Genomic DNA, 15,000 nt, shown 5'->3' on the forward strand with positions numbered 1-15,000 from the left:
TTTCTCCTCCTCCATGTCCTCCTCCTCCTCCTCCTCCTCGTGAAGAAGTGTCAAGTGAGCCAGCCTCCACCACAGACGATGTGGCGGAGCATCGCGCCTGGTGTGAACCTCCCATAGCAAGCTAAGTCTGCGCGACGTTGGTACGTGGTGTGCGTCGTCTCCGGTGTGAGACGGCCTTAACGAGTCTGAGCAGCTTCCTTGTGAAGATATAAGCCACAATTCTATTTTTGCAATGTATGAAGGTGTCACATGATAACGTGTAGTGTCAGTGTGTCATGTGTGGAGGAATGCACAGCTCTTCACACAGCCTGACCACTCAGCGGTAAATAAAGTCAATAATCTGGCCCTAGTGTTTCATTGTTTCCTTTGCAAGTTTCACCAAAAGATCTGAACCATTGAATGAGTTGCTGTGTGGGCGTGGAGGGTGCATCCATGGGTGCTGTGTGGGCGTGGAGGATGTTTCCATGGGTGCTGTGTGGGCGTGGAGGGCGCATCTATCGCCAGGGTGTGGGGGTGGTGGGGGGGGCAATGCCATGACGGCCAGAATAGGGAAGGATTACTGGTGGAGTCAACGGAGAGTCCAGTGTCAGTGGCTCAGAGGGTGGGGGAGGAAGGGTGGTGGGTGAGTCCATTGTCCAGAGGGTGGGGAGGAAGGGTGGTGGGTGAGTCCATTGTGAGAGGGTGGGGGAGGAAGGGTGGTGGGTGAGTCCATTGTGAGAGGGTGGGGGAGGAAGGGTGGTGGGTGAGTCCATTGTGAGAGGGTGGGGGAGGAAGGGTGGTGGGTGAGTCCATTATGAGACCTTTCCCTGGCTGACGATGAAACGAACCCACTTTCCACGAATTTGACTGGATTACCTAGAATTACTTGGGATTACATACAATTACATAGAATTACATAGGAGGAAGGGAGGTGGGCGAGTCCATTGTGAGACCTTGCCCTGGCTGACGATTCAATTTGACTGGGTTACCTAGAATTACTTGGGATTACATACAATTACAAAAGGAAGGAAGGGGTGTCTTGATCTTGATGTTGTGAGGTGGTGGAGCGTCCCTGTGATTGGTTTGAAGCAGTGGTTATCGACACGTGGGTAATTCACTCACCATCGTTTCCTGCTGGTGTCATCTCCTGCACAAGAGTCACTCCCTTACCTACACTGACTCACTCCAACTAACTTGTAATGGTGAAATAGTCAGTAATTTGAAGGGCTGGTGTCACAAGTTAAGTGAAAACTGTGGCCTGGACTTACAATGGTGAAATAGTCATTGGTAATTTGAAGGCCTGATGTCACAAATTGAGAAGTGAAAAGTGGCCAGGAGGGACTCGGTGTGCTTTACAAACAACTTGACGTATTTATTTCCTTTGCCTTGGTTACAAATAAAGTGAAGGAGCATTTGTCGACATTTTATTGACTTCACCTTGGTACAATGGCAACACAGGCGGTCAGGAAGCAATACATAGCATGGCAACACTGTGGTGGATTAGGAGTGGAGCTGTACAGTACGTGGTAAGCGAAGATCTGCCTACCTCCATAGGGTAACGTCTCTCAGAGCCTCAGATCAAACAGTGAAACACACACACACACACACACACACACACACACACACACACACACACACACACACACACACAGGTAATGTATTGAGCATATGAACATTCCATTGATTTCTATTAATAAATTTGGTCCATTACAATTGTGAGAATAGCCACTTTTTAAAAGCTCGATTTCCAATACACAAGATATCAATTTATTCACGTTAATGTCAACTTTGCACATGTTTCAGCTCAGCTTAATAAATGCATACATAAAAATCAGGAATAGTAATTCTCTTCTCACTCTTGTTCCCAACACTCAGAATGATAACATTATGATACATTTCTCACTCTCCCGAAAAATTCTAAATAAAATCTAAATACTGTAACTACCTAACTAGTTTAATTACTTCTCCCCAACACACACACACACACACACACACACACACACACACACACACACACACACACACACACACCTAACTAGTTTAATTACTTCACACACACACACACACACACACACACACACACACACACACACACTACTATAACTACCTAACTAGTTTAATTACTTCACACACACACACACACACACACACACACACACACACGTTCCTCCAGGTGCAAGCGGCTGCGTCCTCGCCTACCCTCCCCCCTCCACCGACTACTTCTACCGCCAGAGAGTGAGTGGACACTGTCAGCCGTGTGAAAGCTACTCGGTGGTGTGTTTCCCGCACGTTTTGCTGCTGGAAATCAACAGAGTGGTTCCGCCACGCTTGCCTGATGGCTGATGGCTGATGACTGTTGTCGGAAGGCTTGTTCCAAGAGTCCGTCCTCCTGGCACCTCTACACACGTGTATCACTTCATCCTGGTGCAATGTTGGACCCTGGTCAAACTGTACTAGTCCAATTTCCAACGCTGTCTATGTTCTGTGCTTCAACAAGGTACTCGTCAAAAGTCCAGGAGAAGGCTCCTCTCTGCCGGCGGTCGCTTGATTTCAAGCCTGGAAACAAAAGAGAGGTTACAGAAATGATGCCGAGCCTTCACTACTGAATAACACACACACACACACACTCTCCACACACACCACAAACAAAGAACACAGGCAGGCAGGCAGAGAGAGAGAGAGAGAGAGAGAGAGAGAGAGAGAGAGAGAGAGAGAGAGAGAGAGAGAGAGAGAGAGAGAGAGAGAGAGAGAGAGAGAGAGAGAGAGAGAGAGAGAGAGAGAGAGAGAGAGACGAGAGAGAGAGATGAGACGAGGCGAGACGAGAGAGATGAGACGAGACGAGACGAGACGAGAGAGGAGAGAGTAGTCGAGGCGAGACGAGACGAGAGACAAGAGATGAGACGAGACGAGACGAGACGAGAGAGAGAGAGAGAGACGAGAGAGAGAGAGAGGAGACGAGACGAGACAGAAGACGAGAGAGAGAGAGGAGAGAGAGATGAGAGGAGAGGAGACGAGACAGAGGAGACGAGACGAGAGACAGAAGACGAGACGAGAAACAAAAGGAAAGGAGACGAGACGAGACGAGACAAGACGAAAGAGAAGAGATGAGAGACGAGACGAGACGAAGCAAGAGACAGAGGAGACGAGACGAGACGAGACGAGAGAGACAGAGGTGACGAGACGAGACGAGAGAGACAGAGGTGACGAGACGAGACGAGAGACAGAGGAAACGAGACGAAATGAGACAGAGGAGACGAGATGAGACGAGACAGAGGAGACGTGACGAGACGAGAGACAGAGGGTGAGAGGCGAGACGAGAGACAGAGGAAACGAGACGAGATAAGAGACAGAGAAGACGAGACGAGACGAGAGAGAGTAGACGAGACGAGACGAGACTAGACGAGAAGAGAGAGGAGAGGAGAGGAGACGAGACGAGAAGGGAGGGAGAGAGAGAGTCGAGACGAGAGAGAGAGAGAGAACGAGAGAGAGAGAGAGAGACGAGACGAGACGAGAGAGAGACGAGACGAGACGAGACGAGAGAGAGGAGACGAGACGAAACGAGAAGAGCCGAGACAAGACGAGAGAAGAAACGAGACGAGACGAGAGAAAGGAGAAGAGACGAGACGAGACGAGAGAAAGGAGACGAGACGAGACAAGAGAGAAGAGACGAGACGAGACAAGAGAGAGGAGACGAGACGAGACAAGAGAGAGGAGACGAGACGAGACGAGACGAGACGAGACGAGAGAGAGACGAGACGAGACGAGACGAGACGAGACGAGAGAGAGACGAGACGAGACGAGACGAGACGAGACGAGAGAGAGACGAGACGAGAGAGAGAGAGACGAGACGAGACGAGAGAGAGAGAGAGACGAGACGAGACGAGACGAGACGAGACGAGAGAGAGAGAGAGAGAGAGAGAGAGAGAGAGAGAGAGAGAGAGAGAGAGAGAGAGAGAGAGATACGATATGATACGATACGATACGAGACGAGACGAGAGACGTCACGAAACGAGACGAGAGAGAGAAGCGAGAAGAGAGAAGAGACAAGAGGAGACGAGAGAAGAGACGAGGAGACGAGACGAGAAAGAAGAAGAGATGAGACGAGACGAGAAAGGAGACGAGATGAGACGAGACGAGAAAGGAGACGAGATGAGACGAGACGAGACGAGACGAAGGAGGAGACGAGAGGAGACGAGACGAGAGAGAGAGAGACGAGATGAGACGAGAGAGACGAGACGAGAGGAGACGAGAGGAGACGAGAGAACGAGGAGAGGAGAGGACACGACACGAGACGAGGAGAGGAGAGGAGACGAGACGAGACGAGACGAGAGAGGAGACGAAACGACAGAGACGACGAGACGAGAGACGAGAGAGACGAGACGAGATAGAGAGAGAAGGAGAGAGAGAGAGAGAGAGAGAGAGAGAGAGAGAGAGAGAGAGAGAGAGCACCATCACCACCACACCACCATCTTGCTGAGTGCTGACGCTGGTCTCATCATTGCTTCACCCTGCAGGAACGCTCACTGTGCTTCACTTGTGACACCACCACACATTTCATCAACCTCCTGCCACCCATAACTCCTCTGCAACATGCAATACAAGTTAATGTCTTTATAGGTAACACACACACACACACACACACACACACACACACACACACACACACACACACTATTTGATAAATGTTTGTTTCAATGTGCATAGTGTGTGGCCAGCCAGACGCGTCCTGACATTGTATGGTGATGTGAAGGTGTGGTGTTGGCGGCTCAGGCTACATGTCTTGAAGTGACGCTTGGCAACTCAAGGCGAGTGAGTCCATCATGGCGGACACTCCAAGACGTTGTTATCGCAAATCCTGTACCTGATAGTGCTGCCCATCTCTCCAGGCGTCCCAACAACAAACTTTGACTTGACGTTAGGCTAATGAAAATACTGAAAACTGTTCACTAGGAATTATAAGTCAATCATCTCATGTTTACTATCGTAGTGTTTTTAGTGCTCCTCGATCTGCCTACCTCTCCATCTATCTGTTTGTTTATCCAACTGTCCATTTACATATCTATCATCCCATCAAAATACCCGCTTATCTATCTATCTATCTTCACACAAGCATGTAAATACCACCACCACCACCACCACACACACACACACACACACACACACACACACAGAGAGAGAGAGAGAGAGAGAGAGAGAGAGAGAGAGAGTGTGTGTGTAATTCACTGTTTGATCTGCTGCAGTCTATGACGAGACAGCCAGACGTTACCCTACGGAAAGAGCTCAGAGCTCATTATTTCCGATCTTGGGATAGGTCTGAGACCAGGCACACACCACACACCGGGACAACAAGGTCACAACTCCTCGATTTACATCCCGTACCTACTCACTGCTAGGTGAACAGGGGCTGCACGTGAAAGGAGACACACCCAATTATCTCCACCCGGCCGGGGAATCGAACCCCGGTCATCTGGCTTGTGAAGCCAGCACTACAACCACTGAGCTACCGGGCCGTGTGTGTGTGTGTGTGTGTGTGTGTGTGTGTGTGTGTGTGTATGTGTGTGTGTGTGTAATTCACTGTTTGATCTGCTGCAGTCTCTGACGAGACAGCCAGACGTTACTCTACGGAACGAGCTCAGAGCTCATTATTTCCGATCTTGGGATAGGTCTGAGACCAGGCACACACCACACACCGGGACAACAAGGTCACAACTACTCGATTTACATCCCGTACCTACTCACTGCTACGTAGGTGAACAGGGGCTACACGTGAAAGGATGGATTTTAATTTTAGGCGCCGCAACATCAACGGTCATATGGCACCGCTACGATATTTTACTTACTACAATATAGTTTATAAAAACTAAAAAAAAATAAAAAAGATAAAATCAAAGGTAACAAAAAATACTAAAACTACAATAAAATTCAATAAAACATTAAAAATACATATAATAAACTTAAATAAAATGCATAAAATAGCTAAAACAAGTGAAAACGATAAAATTAATGGGAATTAAAAACAAAAAGCTACAATAATATACATAAAACATTAAAATACATATATTAAAATTAAATAAAAATCACAGCTTTGGGAGAAGGCCAGCTTCTCCCAAAAATCTAAAAACGTCATGGCCTTGGGCCAGACACTTTGGTCCAAGGACCTTTGAGATATAATAGACACCGCTATCTCTACCGCGACAGCGGTAGAGGTAGCGGTGTCGTAACTCTATCAAACTAGGGCACTCTACCAATAGGTGCCGCACGGTAAGCGGCACCAGGCAGTCATCACAGTAAGGTTGAGGGTTCCTGGTCAACAGGTACCTCTGTGTAAGGTACGTGTGACCTATACGCAGTCGTGCCAATAAAGTCTGTAAACGTCGATCTCGAACATGGGTGTATGTCCAGTGAGGGATAGAGGAAATAGTGATCTCTCCCATTTTCGAGGTTGCGACCCCCGTTAGCCATCTCCTCTGCCAGATTGCTGCAACTGCCTCACGAATTAGAGGAAAGACATCTCGAAACGGAACAGACGCAGGAGACGGAGCGCGACTTGCTGCCTGTTTGGCGAGGCGATCTGCATGTTCATTCCCTGGAACACCAACGTGACCAGGAACCCAACAGAACCCAACACGATATCCTCGTTGTGTAAGAAGGTATAGCCACTCCAGGGCTGATAAAACCAAAGGGTTAAAGGATATAGTGCAAGAGAGAGAAGTAAGAGCACTGCGATAGTCACTAAAAATTGTAAAAGACGAAACGGGTAGAGTAAAAATTATTTGTAAAGCTAGGACTATGGCGGACAGCTCAGCAGTAAAAACGGACGCCACTGAAGGAAGGCTGCCAGACCGATAAAAGAGGAAAACCACACTAAATCCAACGCCTGAGTCGGATTTGGAGCCATCAGTAAAAACAGGGATATCATCAGAATGCATAAAAAGTGTTCTAAAACCGTGTGTGGGACAGAGCTGGCAAAATCCTTCTTGCCATCCATGGCAGGGCATAATGAGATAACAGGAAGCTGCCAATTACCAACTCGCGGGAGACGGAAAGAGTACACAGGAGTGGGGTCAATAGATAACTCTGCCATGAGATTTGCAACACGTAGGCCAAAAGGTTTAGGAGACTCGGTCGAGTGACATACGCCTGCGAGCGCGAGTCCCGCAACATTGACACACAGGGGACAAAATCAGGCAGACGGTGGGTGCGAAACCAACACCGGAGCATCGAAGACTGGCGCCGGAGGTCGAGCGGCCAGAAACCAGCATCCACTAGAAGGCTAGGTATTGGAGATGTCCGAAATGCACCCGTAGCTAAGCGGACCCCAGCATGATGCACGGGGTCAAGCGAGCGTAGTCGTGCATCTGTTGCGGATGAGTAGATCTCACAGCCGTATTCCAGCTTCGGAAGTATGAGTGTACGGTGAAGCAACAGCAACGTGTCTCTGTCCGCACCCCAAGAGGTATGACTTATAACCCGAAGAAGGGATAGTGCCTGCCGACAAGACGCCTTAAGAGAGCGAAAATGGGGAACCCAGGTGAGACGGTTGTCAAATAAAAGGCCAAGATATCGAGTCGCCTCCACGGATGAGAGGCGTCTATTGGCGAGGTATAAATCCGGGTCTGGATGGACACCACGGTTGCGACAAAAATGCATGGCTACGGTCTTCGAAGTGGAGAATCAAAAACCGTTCATGTTGGCCCAACTGGACACCCTATTGATCGCCAGTTGGAGCTTGCGCTCAATCAGTGACATCCTAGAAGCAGCAAAAGAGATGCACAAGTCGTCCACATATAAAGAACTGTGAATGCCATCCGGTAGAGTATCTATAACACCATTTATTGCAACTGCGAATAGCGTAACACTAAGAATACTTCCCTGTGGGACACCGTCATTTAAAGCTGTAGCATCGGAGAGAACACTCCCAACTCGAACCCGTAAAAACGGCTGGATAAAACTGCTGGATAAAAATAGGAAGGTGGCCCCGAAGGCCAAAATTAAACAAAGACTGTAAAATGCCATGACACAAAGCCGTGTCGTAGGCCTTCTCCAGGTCAAAAAAGACTGTTACTTGATGGTGGTGATTAGCGAAGGCCTCACAAATGGAAGACTCTAGGGATAAAAGAGCATCAGTAGTAGACCTCATCTTTCGGAAGCCGTACTGTACCGGTGACAAGTACTTCCCCCTCTCCAAATACCACATGAGTCTTATATTTACCATCTTTTCTAACACTTTGCAAATACAGGACGTTAAAGATATAGGACGGTAGTTCGTAGCCTGGAGATTATCTTTCCCAGGCTTCGGAAATGGGAGAACCACTGCCACAGCCCAAGAAGATGGAAAGTCACCGGTATGCCAAATCATATTATAAAGATTTAAATTAAGAAAGTTAAAAGCAGTGTCAGACATGTGGCGCAAGAAGGCATAAGGTATATCATCTGGCCCAGGAGAAGAGTCGTGACACTGGGACAAAGCGGTCCGCAACTCGGAAGCAGAGAAAGGGACATTATAAGACTCCTCCAGCGGAAGAAAAGTTTATGCCGAGAGATTCCATTCTCTGGCGGTGACGTGCGCCCGGAGCTGCAGGATGCCTCTGGGAAACACTGGCAAAGTGCTCCGCAAAGAGGTCAGCGACATTCCTAGGGTCTGCCACTGTTCGCCCAGCAGACAACAAAATTGGTGGGGAAGCAGCAGAATACTTCCCAGCAATTCGGCGGACTTTGTTGAAGACATCCGTAAGAGGGTGCGGACGTTTATGGAAGAGATATAGGCTTTCCACGAGGCTCTTTGTGCCTCTTTCAAAATGCGGCGGGCCCGAGCTCGGCAGCGCCGAAAGCTTCCAGGCACTGTGGGTCCCCACGATGTCGCCGGAGACGAGAGAAAGCTGACCGTTTCTCTTTAACCGCTGCAGTGCATGCTGCGTTCCACCAAGGAACGGGACGCTTAGTAAAGCGACCTGACGTCCTAGGGATTGTCTGAAGGGCTAAAGAAATAAAAAATCAGTAAAATAATCAACAGCCTCAGCACAAGTAGAAAAGTCAGCCAGCGGACGAATAAAGAGCTAAGGTCTGTGAATCGACGCCAATCTGCCTTGTCTAAAACCCAGCGTGGTGGCCGGGACTGTGGCTCAGATTTCACAGATTGCAATAAAATCGGAAAGTGGTCACTACCGTGTAAATCCGGTAGGACTCGCCAATTAAAATCAAGGAAAGAATTAGATGTACAAAGAGAAAGATCGATAGCTGTAAAAGTCCCAGTAGGAGTGTGGAAATGTGTAACATCCCCAGAATTTAAAATCTCCAATCCTCATCCTCAATAAAAGAACCGATTAAAACCCCACGAGGATTACGAGCACCTTCATCCCACAACGGGTGACGGCCGTTAAAATCTCCCAACAAAGAAAAGGCGGAGTCAGCTGACGCACCAGGCCGTCAAGCTCACCCCTGGAGACAGGAAGCCGAGGAGGTAGATATAAACTGCAGATGGTGTACAGTCGTCCCATAAAGACCTTAACAGCAACCACCTGAAGGGAGAGTTAAGTTGTACCGGGATAACAGGTATATCCTGACGGACTAGAATAGCTGTGCCACCGTGGTGGCCCTGGTCAGGGAAAGGAGTGTTAAAAAAACCACGATAGCCAGGAGGACTAGAATAAGTACTATCACCTATCATAGTCTCTTGTAGAGCTACACAGGCTGGAGAGAACTCCAACAGCAAAGCTCGAGTTCCCTCACGAGGCGCGAAGGCCTCTACAGTTCCATTGTAGAAGCTTGAAGACGACTATTTGGGTGCAGTGGACGAGCGAGCCTTTTGAGGCTGCCCGTGACTGACCTGACTAGAACTAATCAAACGACGAGAAGACACCGGGAATTGAGGTGTGCCGGGTCGTTGGACCTCAGCCTTTCGGCTTATCGGTGGGTGATGCGAACTATCATCACTTTTACTGGTCCTCGGAGGACGAGGATCAGGCAGGACTGCACTTTCCGATACAGTTGGTCCACGAGGACGGCTATGACAATATCATCGGACGTCTCCATGCTCAGACCGTCCTCATCATAAGAAGCCCGATCTGAGACGGAGGGCGTCACAGAAGGCTGGACAGAAACTACTGGAGCTACCCTAGCAGAGCAGTCCCTGGAGGACTCACGATTATAAGCACCGGGAGAAAACTTAGACTGCTTATGCTGAGCTAAATCTAACGACTCCGCAGAGCCGCGGTGCCGCTTAGTTAGACCCTTGAAAGGCTTAGGAGATACAGGTGGCAAATGGACATATACTACATGGGTAACTTTGTTCAAGTCCGTATTTTTCTCGTCACTTCTAAGAGATGACTCAACCGAGTCATCAGCCAAAATGGCAAACCTGTTAGCCAGATAAACAGTACCACCCGCCCCAACAGAGCGAGAGGTAGCAGGAGGAGTTGTCTTCCGACCGGCAGACTCAGCCGAAGAGCGAGCGGCCAATGAAGCATAGGATGTCGCACCAGTACCATCCTTCTGGCGGTACAGGAGTTCACGGCGGGCGCTACCGAGGCAGATAAACTGACTATTGGCAAGCTGTAGAATGTCCTGCTCCAGGCGATACCTAGGGCATTGCCTGGAACGTACCTGGTGAGCATCACGACAATGAAAACAATAAGCTGCACCATTGCAATGCTCCTCTGAATGCGAGTCGAGTGCAGAGCAATTACCACATCGGGAAGCTTCCTTACACGAGCTTTTCCCGTGACCGTACCCATAGCATGAGAAGCACTGAAGAGGGCGAGAAACAAAGTGACTCACCCTAAGGTTGATAGGACCGATATTAACACGGTCAGGAAGGGTGGACCCAAAAAAAGTGAGAAGGACCATGTTGGAGGAGTTCCTCATCTTAGTCACCTTTTGTACTGAGCTAGGGCACATTGCTAGTATTTCCTCTTCTGGGAATTCATAGAGGTCTTGGCTATAAACACAACCTTTGCTATAGTTAAAGGTGGGATGAGCCTTAACAGTCTCAAACATGCTGTCAGAAGGGCATGGGAGATGTTGCAACATCCTAGCTTGCGTAAGATCTTTTGCTCGCACAAGCACCCCCTTCCCATACTTTTTCAGATTCCCTCAGGAATCGTGCCGATTTCTTTGGACAGGTACCGGGAGGCATGGATGAAATTCCACGCCCATTTCTATAGTACGCCACAAACCAACGTGGAGGTGGGATCTGGCGGACTGCTGGAACTGAATTCTCTAAATAGTTTTCAAAAACATTTGGGATGTAATCCATGTCACTGTCTGAAATATTACGTGACTGGAGAAATTCAGTTTTAAAGCCATGGCCGGCGAGGGCAGAGATGCTACATGTTCATAAGCTAAACGAGCTTCATCACATGACATAAACGTTACATAGCATCGGTTAGAAGGAAAGTCCTTATCATAAACCAGTCGAATGCGAACAACCGTACCATACGCCTTGAGAAGTGAGTGCAAGGCATGATAGGAAAATGATGGATTAACATTTACCATTACAAGAGAATCATATGCAGCAGAAATGCATCCCTCAAAAGAACTTCCAGAACAAGAGACTGCCGTGGGAGGCCCTTGTGGAGGGGAATCCTCCTCCTTACTCAGACCTGAAGATGACGTCTCGTGGGCCAGGTCAGCCACCTCACGAGAACCTGAATGTTTTTTGTGTTTTCCCATAAAAAAACAGCTACACAAAAAATTGGCTCCAGGGGCAAGGGAAACCACCTACTGGGACTACAATGGAAGGAAGCGCTGGCTGCCGTGGACGGGGTACCTCGTCCCCATGCGGACCAGTCGTTTTAAAAAAAGGCTCCACATGATACGAATGTTTGTCCACGACAGAGCTGAGACCCCCCTCCGAAAGCATCCAAGCCTGGACACCCAACCATCCAGCACAGGACAGCCCCTATTGGGCGATCCCTCCAGCGGGTGGCTCCGCTGGTCCACTGGCAGCCTACGTAGGAACCATTTAGTCTGGCCCCTCACTGGCGACCGTACTAGCATGGGTAGCCCTGTCCCCCTCGAAAGGGCAGAGCAGGGGACTAAGCCCCCATCTAGCCTAGCTCGCCAGGTCACAGGGGCACGCAAGTCCCCCCACCACGACAAGGCGGTTCCCATCTGGGGGGGTACACGTGAAAGGAGACACACCCAAATATCTCCATCCGGCCGGGGAATCGAACCCCGGTCATCTGGCTTGTGAAGCCAGCGCTCTAACCACTGAGCTACCGTGTGTGTGTGTATGTGTGTGTGTACTGCAGTCGCGCGTGGGTGGAGAGTACTGACCGACCTGTGGCTGTATGTGCGCGGCAGGAAGGAATTCCGGAACACCTTGCATGGGGCGCTGGAGTCCTAGGTGGGCGTGACGCGGGGCTGGGCGGTGCCTCAATGTCCTTCTCAAGGCGGTCAGCCAGCGAGAGCAGCGACACATCCTTGTTGAGTCCTGCTGCTGCGCATGGGCACTGCGGAGTATGCGTTCTTCGCGGGATTCTTGTAGTCGTGATCGTTGAGGTGATGGTGGTGGAGGTGGGTGTCGTGTGGGTGATGCAAGGGGGGGAGGCGGTGGCACGGTGTTGAAGGGTTTCTTGATGGGGAAGTTTAGGGAGTAGATCATGTGGTGGTCCAGACACTGTTGACGGCGCCCACAGCGTTGTGCACCATGTTCTGCTCGTTCTGACGCCGCGCCTCCTCATCCCGACGCGGGCAGTCACGTACGCGTTTCCGCTTCATGCACACGATCACCAACACCAATTCCAACACCAGCACGGGCATAGCGGTGCTGAACACCACCACTAGCACCTCCTGCCCTGCCGACATGGCCTTCGCCTCAGGGCTTGGTCGCGCCACGCTGCCCACCACTACCGTGACAATGCTGCCCGCCCATGCTGTGCCGGCAGGAGCAGTGGTAACCCACAGCCAGTTCCGCCGCTTCCTGGTAGTAGATGGCGTTAGGCCCCTGACACCACTTCAGGCAACTGCAACACCACAAAACACACTGTCAGGAACACAGCGCATACACACACCTCCACACCGCCCCCCACACACACACACACCCCGTAGTGTAGTGGTTAGGACACTCGACTCACAATCGAGAGTCCAGGTTCGAATCCCAGGAAGCGGCGAGGCAAATGGGCAAGCCTCTTAAGGTGTAGCCCCTGTTCACCTAGCAGTAAATAGGTACGGGATGTAACTCGAGGGGTTGTGGCCTCGCTTTCCCGGTGTGTGGAATGTGGTGTGGTCTCAGTCCTACCCGAAGATCGGTCTATGAGCTTTGAGCTCGCTCCGTAATGGTGAAGACTGGCTGGGTGACCAGCAGCGACCGAGGTGAATTACACACACACACACACACACACACACACACACACACACACACACACACACACACACACACCACTCTAGTTCACGCCCCCTCACCTCCCACTACGTCATCTGGACACCCTCCCGTAGGTGTACTCAAACTAAGAACAACCCCCCTAGTGTGTGTGTGTGTGTGTGTGTGTGTGTGTGTGTGTGTGTGTGTGCATCGGAGTAGGCCTAACACCACCGCTATCACCTAACACGTGACTACTTCCACTACTACCAAATTAACTGTTGTCTCCTTCACCAAGAAAAGATAAGATTCTGATACCACTAACCACCACCACCACCACCACTCAACACACCACACACGAGGAAAACCAGCAATACAAACCTATTGTCAAACAACGCTCTGTACAAAGCATTCCTCACCTGGACAAACACACTGGCACATCCCTGGAAAACAACAACATTTATGTCAAGGGTGAGAGCCACTTGGTCGCTTGCTTGGTGCCAAAACACACCCAACCAATCAAAACGATCTTCAATATTAACCATCAATTTTGTCAATGTCCACGGTCACAAAGAACAACGAGGTGACGGAGTGATGTCACCATTGCAACAAATGGAATGACACGATACACATTTATATAGTGTATCATAATGGCCTAATAATTGACGACCTCTTTCATATTTGTTTGACTCTCTTCAATGCTAAATTGTCATTAATTAATTTTCCTCTAATTTTCCTCCAGTGTTAGGAATGTTCCTTTACCACCTCAGACACACTTATCACGCCCACACCCACCCACGCCCAACACAGCCTACCCATTACCTCATATACGCTAACCACCACCCACTAGGGCGCCAAACACCACATGAACACGCGCACACATGTCCACGCCCATCATAGCCTACCACTACCTTCTAGAATGCTAGTGTGTGTGTGTGTGTGAGTGTGTGTGTGTCTGTCTATCCATCTGTCTCGGTCTCGGTCTCGGTCTCGGTCTCGGTCTCGGTCTCTGTCTCTCTCTCTCTCTCTCTCTCTCTCTCTCTCTCTCTCTCTCTCTCTCTCTGATGGCCTTAGTAAAGAAATTACTGAGAAATGTGTGACTTCTCCTTTAAAACATTGCATTTTGTGTGGCTTGTATCTCTGTCAAGGTCAACGAGGGAGTAACACTAATAATAATGGCAATACTACTACTACTACTACTAATAATAATAATAATGATAATAATAACAACAACAATAACACTAACAATAACAATAACAGTAACAACCAGAGGGTATCATGTCGCTCTAAATGGCTTCTGACCACAGGATGAGATTATTATCTCTGTTATTATAATAGTAATAGTCATTATAATTATTATTTATATTATTATTGTTGTTGTTAATATTATCATTACTCAACATGCAGGCAATACAATACTCAATGAGTTAGTGAAGCAAGGCCTAAAATGGTGTGGATAAGTGCAGTGTATCGCGAGGCAAGTGTGTGGTGAGTTGTGAGGTGGATGGCATGAACCAGCATTGGGAAACACTCACGCCAAGGGAACAATTAGCAAGGTGAATCACTAAACACAACAACAATAAAAGGTACTTCAACATGAATCAATGGCTCCACTTACACTGGTGACACCTGCAATCAAGGTGACTGACAAGCGTTGATGGTGACACAGTGACACACACACACACACACACACACACACACACACACACACACACACACAC

General features: G+C 49.2%; 2 protein-coding genes across 2 annotated transcripts in view; one reads left to right on the forward strand and one right to left on the reverse strand.

Moving 5' to 3' along the window:
* The window catches only part of LOC123503501 (serine/arginine repetitive matrix protein 1-like), a 195,323-nt gene extending 195,200 nt beyond the window's left edge, over positions 1 to 123 (forward strand). Inside the window, exon 4 of the transcript XR_006674480.1 lies at positions 46 to 123. The gene's annotated coding sequence lies outside the window, so the exon portion shown is untranslated. The remainder of the gene's footprint in view (positions 1 to 45) is intronic.
* A 1,848-nt stretch (positions 124 to 1,971) lies between these two features.
* LOC123503507 overlaps positions 1,972 to 15,000 on the reverse strand; it is a 26,961-nt gene continuing 13,932 nt past the window's right edge. The window contains exons 2-4 of the mRNA XM_045253347.1: positions 12,260 to 12,944; positions 2,109 to 2,535; positions 1,972 to 2,010 (exon numbers count right to left, since the gene is read on the reverse strand). Coding sequence (XP_045109282.1) covers positions 2,423 to 2,535; positions 12,260 to 12,662 — 516 coding nt within the window. The 5' untranslated portion in view covers positions 12,663 to 12,944 and the 3' untranslated portion in view covers positions 1,972 to 2,010; positions 2,109 to 2,422. The remainder of the gene's footprint in view (positions 2,011 to 2,108; positions 2,536 to 12,259; positions 12,945 to 15,000) is intronic.

The sequence above is a fragment of the Portunus trituberculatus genome, chromosome 14 (assembly GCF_017591435.1).
Source record: "Portunus trituberculatus isolate SZX2019 chromosome 14, ASM1759143v1, whole genome shotgun sequence".
Lineage (NCBI taxonomy): Eukaryota > Metazoa > Arthropoda > Malacostraca > Decapoda > Portunidae > Portunus > Portunus trituberculatus.